Source organism: Oncorhynchus gorbuscha, linkage group LG15 (genome assembly GCF_021184085.1).
Source record: "Oncorhynchus gorbuscha isolate QuinsamMale2020 ecotype Even-year linkage group LG15, OgorEven_v1.0, whole genome shotgun sequence".
Classification (NCBI taxonomy): Eukaryota; Metazoa; Chordata; class Actinopteri; order Salmoniformes; family Salmonidae; genus Oncorhynchus; species Oncorhynchus gorbuscha.
The window spans coordinates 61968443-61983649 of NC_060187.1; the positions used below are offsets into that span (position 1 = coordinate 61968443).

Sequence of the window (15207 nt, forward strand, 5' to 3'; positions counted from 1 at the left end):
CTACTGTTTCTTGCTGTTTATGATTTCTTTTTTGCACCTTTTATCCGAGTCCTATCACATTGCCAATTTACACCAAGTAACAGTTATTTCCAGTATTCTGCTAATAGAAAATAAACCACATTGAAAATGTGTTTTGATATCATTCTTTTTCTAAATAAATCCAGTGTTAGCAGTTGTGTTTTTGTAAATCACACAACATGCTCTTACTTTTTACTCAACCGCACTTTGTGTTTAGCTTAAAACAATTCTACATAGCTGATACAAACTGAACGTTATATTTTATGGCCCCCATACATTTTAAAGGAACTGAACTCTAATATCGATTTTACAATCAAATGAAAGGTAACATTGAATAATATGTTAAGATCTTGAATGTCACCCTAATACTAATATGGTTGTAATTGAGTGTTTCCCCTCATCCAGCTTCATAATAAGTGTGCCTCACATGTGAAACCTGAGTGTGACTGTGGACCACTGAAGGACCACATCCTGCCCCCCAACACAATCTGTCCTGTCGTACTGGTGAGTTTAACTTTCAAAACGATGCCATATTCTGCTTATATACAAATTCACCACATGATAGCTTTATGAAAATATATGTATATTTCCTCATACATAGATCACAGTTTCCCATATTTATAGAGGCAACATCTTTTTGATAATGTCTATTAGATTGTTTTCAAGGTGCCAATTATACTGTCTGCACTTTGACCCCCAGGAAAGACAGTCTACGGTGAGGAAAGATTCCAGATCCAGCCAATCAGGAGGGAGAGGGAAGATACAGAGAGCCAACTCAGTCACGGTGGATACCCAAGGACTACAGGTGACAATCCAAATATTTGTCTTTTTCTTCAAAATTTTGTAGAAATTTGTGAAGAATGTGTACTGTAAATTGACATTTCTAATCTAACCACAATTTAGCCTTTGATGGGCGCAGGATAATACGAAATGACACTGGTGGGATTAATATGAGATTAGTTTCTACTGGTGAACAAAACAAGAATCAGCTCCATCCAAATCCTCCCTAATATCTAACAGACAGACAACCGGTGACAATCAACCTGAATCATCTCCCCGCCACATCCATCTCTGCCTTCTCCGGCTAACCAGAGTAATAATCAGGATTATTATTTATAATTAGAGGAAGTAATGGATCACTCCTGGCTGGACAGGGAGCTCATTAATCCACCGCTCGGCCTGCTGGGATAGCAGACAGGGAGAGTTAAGAGCTTCATCTGTGTCAAGGAGATGCACGGGCGCACTGTCACCGCCGCCCGCCACTGAGTGGCAGGTAGGCCAACTCGTAGGCTTCAGCCCGCGATTAGGGCTTGTTTTGTTTATGCCTCGTCCCAGCCCTGGCTGCCTCCTCCGTGGAAGAGGCCTGCTGCTTCTCTCTGTCCACTGCTCTACCAGAGGTAGCAATGAAGAGGCTTGTCCCTAAGGATGGCCCCCATGTCACGCAAGACTCAAAGTGCTTCTCCCAATCAGGAGATGGTGATGGTTATAACTTGAATAAGGAGGGATATTGTCGGGTATTGGCTGTTGTTCACATGATAAATGTTTGAACCTTAACAGTAACAAGAGAGGCCAGGGTGAAGCAGCCAGGCAATTTTGAAAATAAATATGAATGTTTTTTTTTATTCACTGTTTATAATAATGATTTTACGCTATACTCTTAACGTCAGATCAGCCTACTGCATTATAAGCAATTGGACTGAAATCTCTTTCTGTTTTGATATATTTTGCATAGATCACAACAATAGAGGGAACTCATCCTCTACTAGTGTTTGTGAATCCAAAGAGTGGAGGGAAGCAGGGAGACAGGTAAGCACACGCTCTCCCCACACTCTAACTCTCTGTCCAAAAAAAGAAGGGATTCTCAGAACTGCTCTTCAATCAAAGAGCTGCAAAGCCTGGCTGCACACAGAGTGCTCAAGTCTTAGTTAGTCAAATAGAAGCACAATAACATTGACCTACAGACTCCTGGTTGATTCTGCAGAGGTTCTTAGATGGCACTGTCTTTGACTGTCACATCCCTGGTGGTCAGTGTATAGATTTAGACCTTCTTCTTTAACCCAGGGCCTAATTGGGTTATTACTGAACACATTCATTCTACTCCTTATTACTCCAGTCCTCATTTGTTTAAATGATGAGATCAAAATATGACTTGAGCCAGTTGATATAATGAAATTGAAATGAAAATGAATTAGTCTTTCTAATGACTTTGTCCTCGGCATTGGAGCTGTCAATCATACTGTAGCAAAATGGCATACGGACTATGTACAGGGGTTCTGTCATGCAGGTGAAAGAGGACCCAAAAGCGACTTAACAGAAACAGAGTTTATTCAAGTCCAAACAGGGAATAACAGAAATCCTCTAGTCTGTAGAGGGGAATAACAGGAGAAGCGGCCACAGACTGCAGGTCGCTTCGGGTAGGCGCAGGCCGTAGTTGACAGAGACACCTGCTCACACGCAGCATCTGATGAAGGCAAAAAACACGACAGGACAGGGCGATACACAATCACAGCACGGTGAATTCTAAACAAGGAACCGACGGGACAGGAACGGAACACAAAGGAAGAAATAGGGACTCTAATCAGGGGAAAGGATCGGGAACAGGTGTGGGAAGACTAAATGATGATTAGGGGAATAGGAACAGCTGGGAGCAGGAACGGAACGATAGAGAGAAGAGAGAGCGAGAGAGTGAGAGAGGGAGGGGGAGAGAGAGGGATAGAAAGAGGGAAAGAACCTAATAAGACCAGCAGAGGGAAACGAATAGAATGGGGAGCACAGGGACAAGACATGATAATAAATGACAAACATGACAGTACCCCCCACTCACCGAGCGCCTCCTGGCGCACTCGAGGAGGAATCCTGGCGGCAACGGAGGAAATCATCGATGAGTGAACGGTCCAGCACGTCCCGAGACGGAACCCAACTCCTCTCCTCAGGACCGTAACCCTCCCAATCCACTAAGTATTGGTGACCCCGTCCCCGAGAACGCATGTCCATGATCTTATGTACCTTGTAAATAGGTGCGCTCTCGACAAGGACGGGAGGGGGGAGGGAAGACGAACGGGGGTGCGAAGAAAGGGCTTAACACAGGAGACATGGAAGACAGGATGGACGCGACGAAGATGTCGCGGAAGAAGCAGTCGCACAGCGACAGGATTGACGACCTGGGAGACACGGAACGGACCAATGAACCGCGGGAGTCAACTTACGAGAAGCTGTCGTAAGAGGAAGGTTGCGAGTGGAAAGCCACACTCTCTGGCCGCAACAATACCTTGGACTCTTAATCCTGCGTTTATTGGCGGCTCTCACAGTCTTCCCCGCAGACAAAGGCAGACCGGTAATGAAGTCTAAGGCGATGTGAGACCATGGTCGAGAAGGAATGGGGAGCGGTCTGAGACGACCGGCAGGAGGAGAGTTACCCGACTTAGTCTGCGCGCAGTCCGAACAAGCAGCCACGAAACGGCGCGTGTCACGCTCCTGAGTCGGCCACCAAAAGCGCTGGCGAATAGACGCAAGAGTGCCTCGAACACCGGGATGACCAGCTAACTTGGCAGAGTGAGCCCACTGAAGAACAGCCAGACGAGTGGAAACAGGAACGAAAAGGAGGTTACTAGGACAAGCGCGCGGCGACGCAGTGTGCGTGAGTGCTTGCTTAACCTGTCTTTCAATTCCCCAGACTGTTAACCCGACAACACGCCCATAAGGAAGAATCCCCTCGGGATCAGTAGAAGCCACAGAAGAACTAAACAGACGGGATAAGGCATCAGGCTTGGTGTTCTTGCTACCCGGACGGTAAGAAATCACAAACTCGAAACGAGCGAAAAACAACGCCCAACGAGCTTGACGGGCATTAAGTCGTTTGGCAGAACGGATGTACTCAAGGTTCTTATGGTCTGTCCAAACGACAAAAGGAACGGTCGCCCCCTCCAACCACTGTCGCCATTCGCCTAGGGCTAAGCGGATGGCGAGCAGTTCACGGTTACCCACATCATAGTTGCGCTCAGATGGCGACAGGCGATGAGAAAAATAAGCGCAAGGATGAACCTTATCGTCAGACTGGAAGCGCTGGGATAGAATGGCTCCCACGCCTACCTCTGAAGCGTCAACCTCGACAATGAATTGTCTAGTGACGTCAGGAGTAACGAGGATAGGAGCGGACGTAAACGTTCTTTTAGAAGATCAAAAGCTCCCTGGGCGGAACCGGACCACTTAAAACACGTCTTGACAGAAGTAAGAGCTGTGAGAGGGGCAGCAACTTGACCGAAATTACGAATGAAACGCCGATAGAAATTAGCGAAACCTAAAAAAGCGCTGCAACTCGACACGTGACCTTGGAACGGGCCAATCACTGACAGCTTGGACCTTAGCGGAATCCATCTGAATGCCTTCAGCGGAAATAACGGAACCGAGAAAAGTAACGGAGGAGACATGAAAAGAGCACTTCTCAGCCTTTACGTAGAGACAATTCTCTAAAAGGCGCTGTAGAACACGTCGAACGTGCTGAACATGAATCTCGAGTGACGGAGAAAAATCAGGATATCGTCAAGATAGACAAAAACAAAGATGTTCAGCATGTCTCTCAGAACATCATTAACTAATGCCTGAAAAACAGCTGGCGCATTGGCGAGACCGAACGGCAGAACCCGGTACTCAAAATGCCCTAACGGAGTGTTAAACGCCGTTTTCCACTCGTCCCCCTCTCTGATGCGCACGAGATGGTAAGCGTTACGAAGGTCCAACTTAGTAAAGCACCTGGCTCCCTGCAGAATCTCGAAGGCTGATGACATAAGGGGAAGCGGATAACGATTCTTAACCGTTATGTCATTCAGCCCTCGATAATCCACGCAGGGGCGCAGAGTACCGTCCTTCTTCTTAACAAAAAAAGAACCCCGCCCCGGCCGGAGAAGAAGAAGGCACTATGGTACCGGCGTCAAGAGACACAGACAAATAATCCTCGAGAGCCTTACGTTCGGGAGCCGACAGAGAGTATAGTCTACCTCGAGGAGGAGTGGTCCCCGGAAGGAGATCAATACTACAATCATACGACCGGTGAGGAGGAAGGGAGTTGGCTCGGGACCGACTGAAGACCGTGCGCAGATCTGTCATGTTTGTAATTTATTATCATGTCTTGTCCCTGTGCTCCCCATGCTATTCGTTTCCCTCTGCTGGTCTTATTTGGTTCTTTCCCTCCTTCTATCCCTCTCTCTCCCCCTCCCTCTCACTCTCTCGCTCTCTCTTCTCTCTATCGTTCCGTTCCTGCTCCCAGCTGTTCCTATTCCCCTAATCATCATTTAGTCTTCCCACACCTGTTCCCGATCCTTTCCCCTGATTAGAGTCCCTATTTATTCCTTTGTGTTCCGTTCCTGTGCCGTCGGTTCCTTGTATTGTATTCACCATGCTGTGATTGCGTTTCGCCCTGTCCTGTCGTGTTTTTGCTGTGATTGTGTATCGCCCTGTCCTGTCGTGTTTTTTTGCCTTCATCAGATGCTGCGTGTGAGCAGGTGTCTCTGTCGACTACGGCCTGCGCCTACCCGAAGCGACCTGCAGTCTGTGGCCGCTTCTCCAGTTGTTTCCCTCTACAAGTCTAGAGGATTTCTGTTATTCCGTTTTGGACTTAAATAAACTCTGTTTCTGTTAAGTCGCTTTTGGGTCCTCTTTCACCTGCATGACAGAAGGAACCGACCAAGGAATGGACCCAGCGACTTCAGACGCTCGTTACACTGCCGTCGAGATCCAAGGAGCCATGCTCGGCAGACACGAGCAGGAATTGTCCGCTGCTCGCCATGCCGTGGAGAACCTGGCCGCTCAGGTTTCCGACCTCTCTGGACAGTTCCAGAGTCTACGTCTCGTGCCACCTGTTACTTCCTGGCCTGCCGAGCCTCCAGAACCTAGGGTTAATAACCCACCTTGCTACTCCGGGCAGCCCACTGAGTGCCGCTCCTTTCTCACGCAGTGTGAGATTGTGTTCTCTCTCCAACCCAACACATACTCTAGAGAGAGAGCTCGGGTTGCTTACGTCATTTCACTCCTTACTGGCCGGGCTCGAGAATGGGGCACAGCTATCTGGGAGGCAAGGGCTGATTGCTCTAACAAATTCCAGAACTTTAAAGAGGAGATGATTCGGGTTTTTGACCGTTCAGTTTTTGGTGGGGAGGCTTCTAGGGCCCTGGCTTCCTTATGCCAAGGTGAACGGTCCATAACGGATTATTCCATTGAGTTTCGCACTCTTGCTGCCTCTAGTGAGTGGAACGAGCCGGCGCTGCTCGCTCGTTTTCTGGAGGGACTCCACGCAGTGGTTAAGGATGAGATTCTCTCCCGGGAGGTTCCTTCAGATGTGGACTCTTTGATTGCTCTCGCCATCCGCATAGAACGACGGGTAGATCTTCGTCACCGGGCTCGTGGAAGAGAGCTCGCATCAACGGTGTTTCCCTGCTCCGCATCGCAACCATCTCCCTCCTCTGGCTTTGAGACTGAGCCCATGCAGCTGGGAGGGATTCGCATCTCGACTAAGGAGAGGGAACGGAGGATCACCAACCGCCTGTGCCTCTATTGCGGAGTTGCTGGACATTTTGTTTATTCATGTCCAGTAAGAGGCCAGAGCCCATCAGTAAGCGGAGGGCTACTGGTGAGCGCTACTACTCTGGTCTCTTCATCTAGATCTTGTACTACTATGTCGGTCCATCTACGCTGGACCGGTTCGGGTGCTACATGCAGTGCCTTGATTGACTCTGGGGCTGAGGGTTGTTTCATGGACGAAGCATGGGTTCGGAAACATAACATTCCTTTCAGACCGTTAGACAAGCCTACGCCCATGTTTGCCTTAGATGGTAGTCATCTTCCCAGTATCAGATTTGAGACACTACCTTTAACCCTCACAGTATCTGGTAACCACAGTGAGACTATTTCTTTTTGATTTTCCGTTCACCGTTTACACCTGTTGTTTTGGGTCATCCCTGGCTAGTATGTCATAATCCTTCTATTAATTGGTCTAGTAATTCTATCCTATCCTGGAACGTTTCTTGTCATGTGAAGTGTTTAATGTCTGCCATCCCTCCCGTTTCTTCTGTCCCTACTTCCCAGGAGGAACCTGGCGATTTGACAGGAGTGCCGGAGGAATATCATGATCTGCGCACGGTCTTCAGTCGGTCCCGAGCCAACTCCCTTCCTCCTCACCGGTCGTATGATTGTAGTATTGATCTCCTTCCGGGGACCACTCCTCCTCGAGGTAGACTATACTCTCTGTCGGCTCCCGAACGTAAGGCTCTCGAGGATTATTTGTCTGTGTCTCTTGACGCCGGCACCGTAGTGCCTTCTTCCTCTCCGGCCGGGGCGGGGTTCTTTTTGTTAAGAAGAAGGACGGTACTCTGCGCCCCTGCGTGGATTATCGAGGGCTGAATGACATAACGGTTAAGAATCGTTATCCGCTTCCCCTTATGTCATCAGCCTTCGAGATTCTGCAGGGAGCCAGGTGCTTTACTAAGTTGGACCTTCGTAACGCTTACCATCTCGTGCGCATCAGAGAGGGGGACGAGTGGAAAACGGCGTTTAACACTCCGTTAGGGCATTTTGAGTACCGGGTTCTGCCGTTCGGTCTCGCCAATGCGCCAGCTGTTTTTCAGGCATTAGTTAATGATGTTCTGAGAGACATGCTGAACATTTTTGTTTTTGTCTATCTTGACGATATCCTGATTTTTTCTCCGTCACTCGAGATTCATGTTCAGCACGTTCGACGTGTTCTACAGCGCCTTTTAGAGAATTGTCTCTACGTAAAGGCTGAGAAGTGCTCTTTTCATGTCTCCTCCGTTACTTTTCTCGGTTCCGTTATTTCCGCTGAAGGCATTCAGATGGATTCCGCTAAGGTCCAAGCTGTCAGTGATTGGCCCGTTCCAAGGTCACGTGTCGAGTTGCAGCGCTTTTTAGGGTTTCGCTAATTTCTATCGGCGTTTCATTCGTAATTTCGGTCAAGTTGCTGCCCCTCTCACAGCTCTTACTTCTGTCAAGACGTGTTTTAAGTGGTCCGGTTCCGCCCAGGGAGCTTTTGATCTTCTAAAAGAACGTTTTACGTCCGCTCCTATCCTCGTTACTCCTGACGTCACTAGACAATTCATTGTCGAGGTTGGCGCTTCAGAGGTAGGCGTGGGAGCCATTCTATCCCAGCGCTTCCAGTCTGACGATAAGGTTCATCCTTGCGCTTATTTTCTCATCGCCTGTCGCCATCTGAGCGCAACTATGATGTGGGTAACCGTGAACTGCTCGCCATCCGCTTAGCCCTAGGCGAATGGCGACAGTGGTTGGAGGGGGCGACCGTTCCTTTTGTCGTTTGGACAGACCATAAGAACCTTGAGTACGTCCGTTCTGCCAAACGACTTAATGCCCGTCAAGCTCGTTGGGCGTTGTTTTTCGCTCGTTTCGAGTTTGTGATTTCTTACCGTCCGGGTAGCAAGAACACCAAGCCTGATGCCTTATCCCGTCTGTTTAGTTCTTCTGTGGCTTCTACTGATCTCGAGGGGATTCTTCCTTATGGGCGTGTTATCGGGTTGACAGTCTGGGGAATTGAAAGACAGGTTAAGCAAGCACTCACGCACACTGCGTCGCCGCGCGCTTGTCCTAGTAACCTCCTTTTCGTTCCTGTTTCCACTCGTCTGGCTGTTCTTCAGTGGGCTCACTCTGCCAAGTTAGCTGGTCATCCCGGTGTTCGAGGCACTCTTGCGTCTATTCGCCAGCGCTTTTGGTGGCCGACTCAGGAGCGTGACACGCGCCGTTTCGTGGCTGCGTGTTCAGACTGCGCGCAGAAGAAGTCTGGTAATTTTTTTCTGCTTCTGCTCCTGGTCTTGCTGGGTCTCAGTCTGTTCCCTGCCATCGCATCTCTCCTGTTCTTGTTCCTGCCCTTGCTGTGTCTCAGTCTGTCCCTAGTTCTCATTTTTTTTTTAGAGTAGTACCCTAGTTTCCCTTTTTATCGTTTTTCGTTACGGTCCTGAGGAGAGGAGTTGGGTTCTTTCTCGGGACGTGCTGGACCGTTTGATCTATGATTTCCTCCGTTGCCGCCAGTGTTCCTCCTCGAGAGCGCCAGGAGGCGCTCGGTGAGTGGGGGGGGTACTGTCATGTTTGTAATTTATTATCATGTCTTGTCCCTGTGCTCCCCATGCTATTCGTTTCCCTCTGCTGGTCTTATTTGGTTCTTTCCCTCCTTCTATCCCTCTCTCTCCCCCTCCCTCTCTCACTCTCTCGCTCTCTCTTCTCTCTATCGTTCCGTTCCTGCTCCCAGCTGTTCCTATTCCCCTAATCATCATTTAGTCTTCCCACACCTGTTCCCGATCCTTTCCCCTGATTAGAGTCCCTATTTATTCCTTTGTGTTCCGTTCCTGTGCCGTCGGTTCCTTGTATTGTATTCACCATGCTGTGATTGCGTTTCGCCCTGTCCTGTCGTGTTTTTGCTGTGATTGTGTATCGCCCTGTCCTGTCGTGTTTTTTTGCCTTCATCAGATGCTGCGTGTGAGCAGGTGTCTCTGTCGACTACGGCCTGCGCCTACCCGAAGCGACCTGCAGTCTGTGGCCGCTTCTCCAGTTGTTTCCCCTCTACAAGTCTAGAGGATTTCTGTTATTCCGTTTTGGACTTAAATAAACTCTGTTTCTGTTAAGTCGCTTTTGGGTCCTCTTTCACCTGCATGACAAGATCATGATATTCCTCCGGCACTCCTGTCAAATCGCCAGGTTCCTCCTGAGAAGTAGGGACAGAAGAAACGGGAGGGATGGCAGACATTAAACACTTCACATGACAAGAAACGTTCCAGGATAGGATAGAATTACTAGACCAATTAATAGAAGGATTATGACATACTAGCCAGGGATGACCCAAAACAACAGGTGTAAACGGTGAACGGAAAATCAAAAAAGAAATAGTCTCACTGTGGTTACCAGATACTGTGAGAGTTAAAGGTAGTGTCTCAAATTTGATACTGGGAAGATGACTACCATCTAAGGCAAACATGGGCGTAGGCTTGTCTAACGGTCTGAAAGGAATGTTATGTTTCCGAACCCATGCTTCGTCCATGAAACAACCCTCAGCCCCAGAGTCAATCAAGGCACTGCATGTAGCACCCGAACCGGTCCAGCGTAGATGGACCGACATAGTAGTACAAGATCTAGATGAAGAGACCTGAGTAGTAGCGCTCACCAGTAGCCCTCCGCTTACTGATGGGCTCTGGCCTCTTACTGGACATGAATTAACAAAATGTCCAGCAACTCCGCAAATAGAGGCACAGGCGGTTGGTGATCCTCCGTTCCCTCTCCTTAGTCGAGATGCGAATCCCTCCCAGCTGCATGGGCTCAGTCTCAAAGCCAGAGGAGGGAGATGGTTGCGATGCGGAGCAGGGAAACACCGTTGATGCGAGCTCTCTTCCACGAGCCCGGTGACGAAGATCTACCCGTCGTTCTATGCGGATGGCGAGAGCAATCAAAGAGTCCACATCTGAAGGAACCTCCCGGGAGAGAATCTCATCCTTAACCACTGCGTGGAGTCCCTCCAGAAAACGAGCGAGCAGCGCCGGCTCGTTCCACTCACTAGAGGCAGCAAGAGTGCGAAACTCAATAGAATAATCCGTTATGGACCGTTCACCTTGGCATAAGGAAGCCAGGGCCCTAGAAGCCTCCCTACCAAAAACTGAACGGTCAAAAACCCGAATCATCTCCTCTTTAAAGTTCTGGAACTTGTTAGAGCAATCAGCCCTTGCCTCCCAGATAGCTGTGCCCCATTCTCGAGCCCGGCCAGTAAGGAGTGAAATGACGTAAGCAACCCGAGCTCTCTCTAGAGTATGTGTTGGGTTGGAGAGAGAACACAATCTCACACTGCGTGAGAAAGGAGCGGCACTCAGTGGGCTGCCCGGAGTAGCAAGGTGGGTTATTAACCCTAGGTTCTGGAGGCTCGGCAGGCCAGGAAGTAACAGGTGGCACGAGACGTAGACTCTGGAACTGTCCAGAGAGGTCGGAAACCTGAGCGGCCAGGTTCTCCACGGCATGGCGAGCAGCAGACAATTCCTGCTCGTGTCTGCCGAGCATGGCTCCTTGGATCTTGACGGCAGTGTAACGAGCGTCTGAAGTCGCTGGGTCCATTCCTTGGTCGGTTCCTTCTGTCATGCAGGTGAAAGAGGACCCAAAAGCGACTTAACAGAAACAGAGTTTATTCAAGTCCAAACAGGGAATAACAGAAATCCTCTAGTCTGTAGAGGGGAATAACAGGAGAAGCGGCCACAGACTGCAGGTCGCTTCGGGTAGGCGCAGGCCGTAGTTGACAGAGACACCTGCTCACACGCAGCATCTGATGAAGGCAAAAACACGACAGGACAGGGCGATACACAATCACAGCACGGTGAATTCTAAACAAGGAACCGACGGGACAGGAACGGAACACAAAGGAAGAAATAGGGACTCTAATCAGGGGAAAGGATCGGGAACAGGTGTGGGAAGACTAAATGATGATTAGGGGAATAGGAACAGCTGGGAGCAGGAACGGAACGATAGAGAGAAGAGAGAGCGAGAGAGTGAGAGAGGGAGGGGGAGAGAGAGGGATAGAAAGAGGGAAAGAACCTAATAAGACCAGCAGAGGGAAACGAATAGAATGGGGAGCACAGGGACAAGACATGATAATAAATGACAAACATGACAGGTTCAGTTGATCACATTTCAATTAAGCGTTTGCATTTGGACTTTTCTTCACGATCCAGATGTTCTGTGGTAGCTGTAAGGGGGAGATGTTTCAGTAGGTTTCTGTGGGTCAACTCAACACTATATTGCTGGTTGACACAATTTCATCCTTTTCTTTCCTTGTTTCTCTTTTTTCCCTCTTTCCTACTCTCCTCTTTTCTCATCTCCTCTTCTCTCTTCTCCTCTCCTCCAGGATCTACAGAAAATTCCAGTACCTCTTAAACCCTAGGCAGGTATACAACCTGGCCAAGAACGGACCCATGCCTGGGTAAGTTCTGCTCTAATCATCTCACACAGACTAAGCAACATCACCTAAAGTGCACAGAACACTTTACAGTCATGATTCAACTATCGTTATTATCCTCAAGTTACATGTGGAATCAGGGTGGTGGATGAGCGACTGTTTACAAAGCCCTAATGTATTCCGCTGTTGCCCAGTCATAATATCCAACATCTCATGCAGGGGAGGTCTCTCAATTTGAGCCTCTCACTCAATCCGGATTCATATGCAGACGTGATTGAAAGGTGAGATCGGAGATCACAAACAGTGAGACAACAACACTGTGCTTGAGTCTAGTATTGGTTACATTGTGTGGGAATAGTGATATATTGTGAGTGAGGCGAGGCATGCTGATGTGTGATCAAGTATACTGCTGTAGGCTGCACAGGCATGGGTCTGGGGTTGTTGGACTATGCGTGTCTATGATTAAGAAGATGAGCAGATCATCTCGATGCACAAGGTTCCGCCCCTTTTGTTTTAGACACACCAACTCCGGAACATTCTGAAATGCAGGAACACGTCACTGCCGTGCTCTGATGTTGCTGGACTTTGATTAGGTTTTGAAAGCAGAATGTAAATGGTTTGCGAAGAGGAAAAGTCCAATATAAACTTTTGTAGACAGTTAAGTTTATGCTCATAATTACAGTGGCCCAGAGGGGCAAAATAATGGCTTTACGCCATATATTTATCTTACACAGTCGTAAGATTTGAAATTGACCTTGTCGGCCATATTGTCTTCAGTATTGATTCTCTGTGTTTGGAGCTTTGTTGGCTGGGAAGGCCATGTTTATTGACGAGGCTCTAAGAGACGTGTTGCACTCAGAAGAAGCCCCTCTCTATCTTTAGTTGGGAACATTCCAGATGACCTTGCCCAGCTGTAACCTTGTTAATATTTGGTGAAGTGAACGTAATGCGGTTGGCATTAGCAAGGTGACTGGTCACCGTGGTCACTAGCAGGCTGAGGCAGCCGCACACACTGCTGTCAATTAGCACTAGCGCTAATGCAATTAGCCCAAATGAAGTGTTTGTTTCTTGGTATTTAAATATCCCCAAAGTTGCCTTTCATGTTCGCGGCCGTCTGTTTTGCACCTAATGCGGTTTGCAGTCCCAGTTGGAGAGTAATTGAGCGAATCATTTATCCGCCGTATGAGGTTTGGAGGCTCCCTCATTCAGTTAGGGCTTTGTTATTGTGAAGGAACGGAAGAAGTTGGACTGAACATTGGCCATCTTGATCTGATTAGCCTCTGAACAGACTAGCTGGCTGAAGGAATAATTGTCAATGTGATATGTGTTATTTTGTGAGATTATAGGGGCCTTTGCAGAGCCGCTCCAGTGCAGCAAAGTTACAATATGCTGTAGATGTGAGATAAAATAGGGATAAGTATGGAGATAAAACACTTACAGTACCTTTTGAATAAGGTAGCCTTGAGTTCAATTTACTGTTGGACTAAATAGTGCATTTTCTCAGGGCAGAATGTCTGAAGATTTTTATTGAATTTATAGTAGATAAAGAAAATAATGTGTTTCTCTCTAAAAGGGGATTCTTTCCTGCATTACATGATTGATATTGTGAATATGATTTTTTTTTTGTGTTCAAGGTTGAATTTCTTCCGAGAGGTTCCAGATTTCAGAGTGTTAGCTTGTGGTGGGGATGGGACAGTCGGTTGGATTCTGGATTTCATAGGTGAGTGTCCACTTCCACTGCCACACCAGTGTTACATTGGTGAACAGACTGGTGAACACATCCTGGTAAATACTAGTGATTATACTAGTGGGATGAATGGAACTAGCCCTAAGTATGAATTTGGTCCTCTCAATTCTAAATATAACATAACTTTTGCATTATAACATTTTCCCCCTTTCCTTAACATTTCATTGTGCTTTCTTCAAAACCTGTACAATTGTGCCGTACAGTGACATTTTTTTGTGCGTTTCAATTATTATTATTTTGTATTACTTTGGTGAAATTAACTGTGCTCTTGTTATTTTGCAAGAAAACATCAAATATACTTTTATGATTTGTATATAAACATTTTCATTACGTCCAAGCCGGCGTGTTCAAGGGAGGTAAAAACAGGATGATTATGTGAGTTCAAAATCGGCATATTAGTCGTCATTTGAGAAACGGCCTCAAGTCCATTTTTCCTTGAAGACTTATTCCTGGTTCTGCCTTTAAAAATTGCCTCCATTTTTTTATCAATCAAAACAAAGAGAAGTAATAACATGGACAGAATGAATGCTACTCCTGAAATAGCCTGTGAGACTGGACATTCACGTCGCCGTTTGTTGTTGCACAGATGTCAGAGTTTAGATTTGAGTGAAGGTCAGATAACCATGCTGCACTGAATGGGATTTTTTTATTTTTTACTCAGAGACCTGGACAAATCAAAGTTAAATAAGAATGTATACAGTATATTAAAGTGGAACCGTGTTCAGTTTTGTTGTTGTTGTGGTCCGAATGTGGGGGTGAGGTCCTCTGTCGCTGGGCCAATTGTGCGCCACCCTATGGGGTGCAGCGGTCTTAAGTACTGCATCTCTGTGCTTGAGGCGTCACTACAGACACCCTGGTTCGAATCCAGGCTGTATCACAACCGGCCGTGATTGGGAGTGCCATAGGGGTGATTGGCCGGTGTAGGCCGTCATTGTAAATAAGAATTTGTTCTTAACTGACTTGCCTGGTCAAGTAAGGTTACATGGGACTCCCAATGACGGTTGTGATACAGCCTTGAATCGAACCAGGGTCTGTAGTGACGCCTCTAGCACTGAGATGGAGTGCCTTAGACCGCTGCGCCATTCGGGAGCCCTGTTTGACTGTAAGTTGCTCTGGATAAAAGCGTCTGCTCAATGGCATAGTAATAATAATACAGTATGATGTTTTTGTTGTACCTCTTGTGTAGATAAGGCCAATCTGGACAGGAACCCCCCTGTGTGTGTACTTCCCCTTGGAACAGGAAATGACCTGGCAAGGTGTCTGCGATGGGGAGGAGGTATGTTTAATAGCAATTTACTGACCCAAAGTGTGCAATTTTTTCACATAAATGTGTGGCCTCATTTTTGTTGTCCAATTACATGATTCATGAGATTGAATTTAGATTTGAACATATATTCATTTTCTCCTTTGACTGTAAATGTTACCGATGTCTGCATGTAGGAATAAATCAGGAGGCATAAATAGTTACAGAGAATAATGTTATAATAAAATACTTATGGCC

At 47.4% G+C, this 15207-nt stretch overlaps 1 protein-coding gene across 5 annotated transcripts in view; it reads left to right on the plus strand.

Moving 5' to 3' along the window:
• Positions 1–15207, plus strand: part of LOC123998125 (diacylglycerol kinase beta-like) — a 61660-nt gene that overhangs the window by 16760 nt on the left and 29693 nt on the right. For all 5 annotated transcript variants that reach the window (XM_046303065.1, XM_046303064.1, XM_046303068.1 and 2 more), the window contains 6 exons: positions 424–522; positions 719–823; positions 1751–1824; positions 11909–11983; positions 13594–13679; positions 14893–14982. In XM_046303065.1, the coding sequence (XP_046159021.1) occupies positions 424–522; positions 719–823; positions 1751–1824; positions 11909–11983; positions 13594–13679; positions 14893–14982 (529 nt within the window). The remainder of the gene's footprint in view (positions 1–423; positions 523–718; positions 824–1750; positions 1825–11908; positions 11984–13593; positions 13680–14892; positions 14983–15207) is intronic.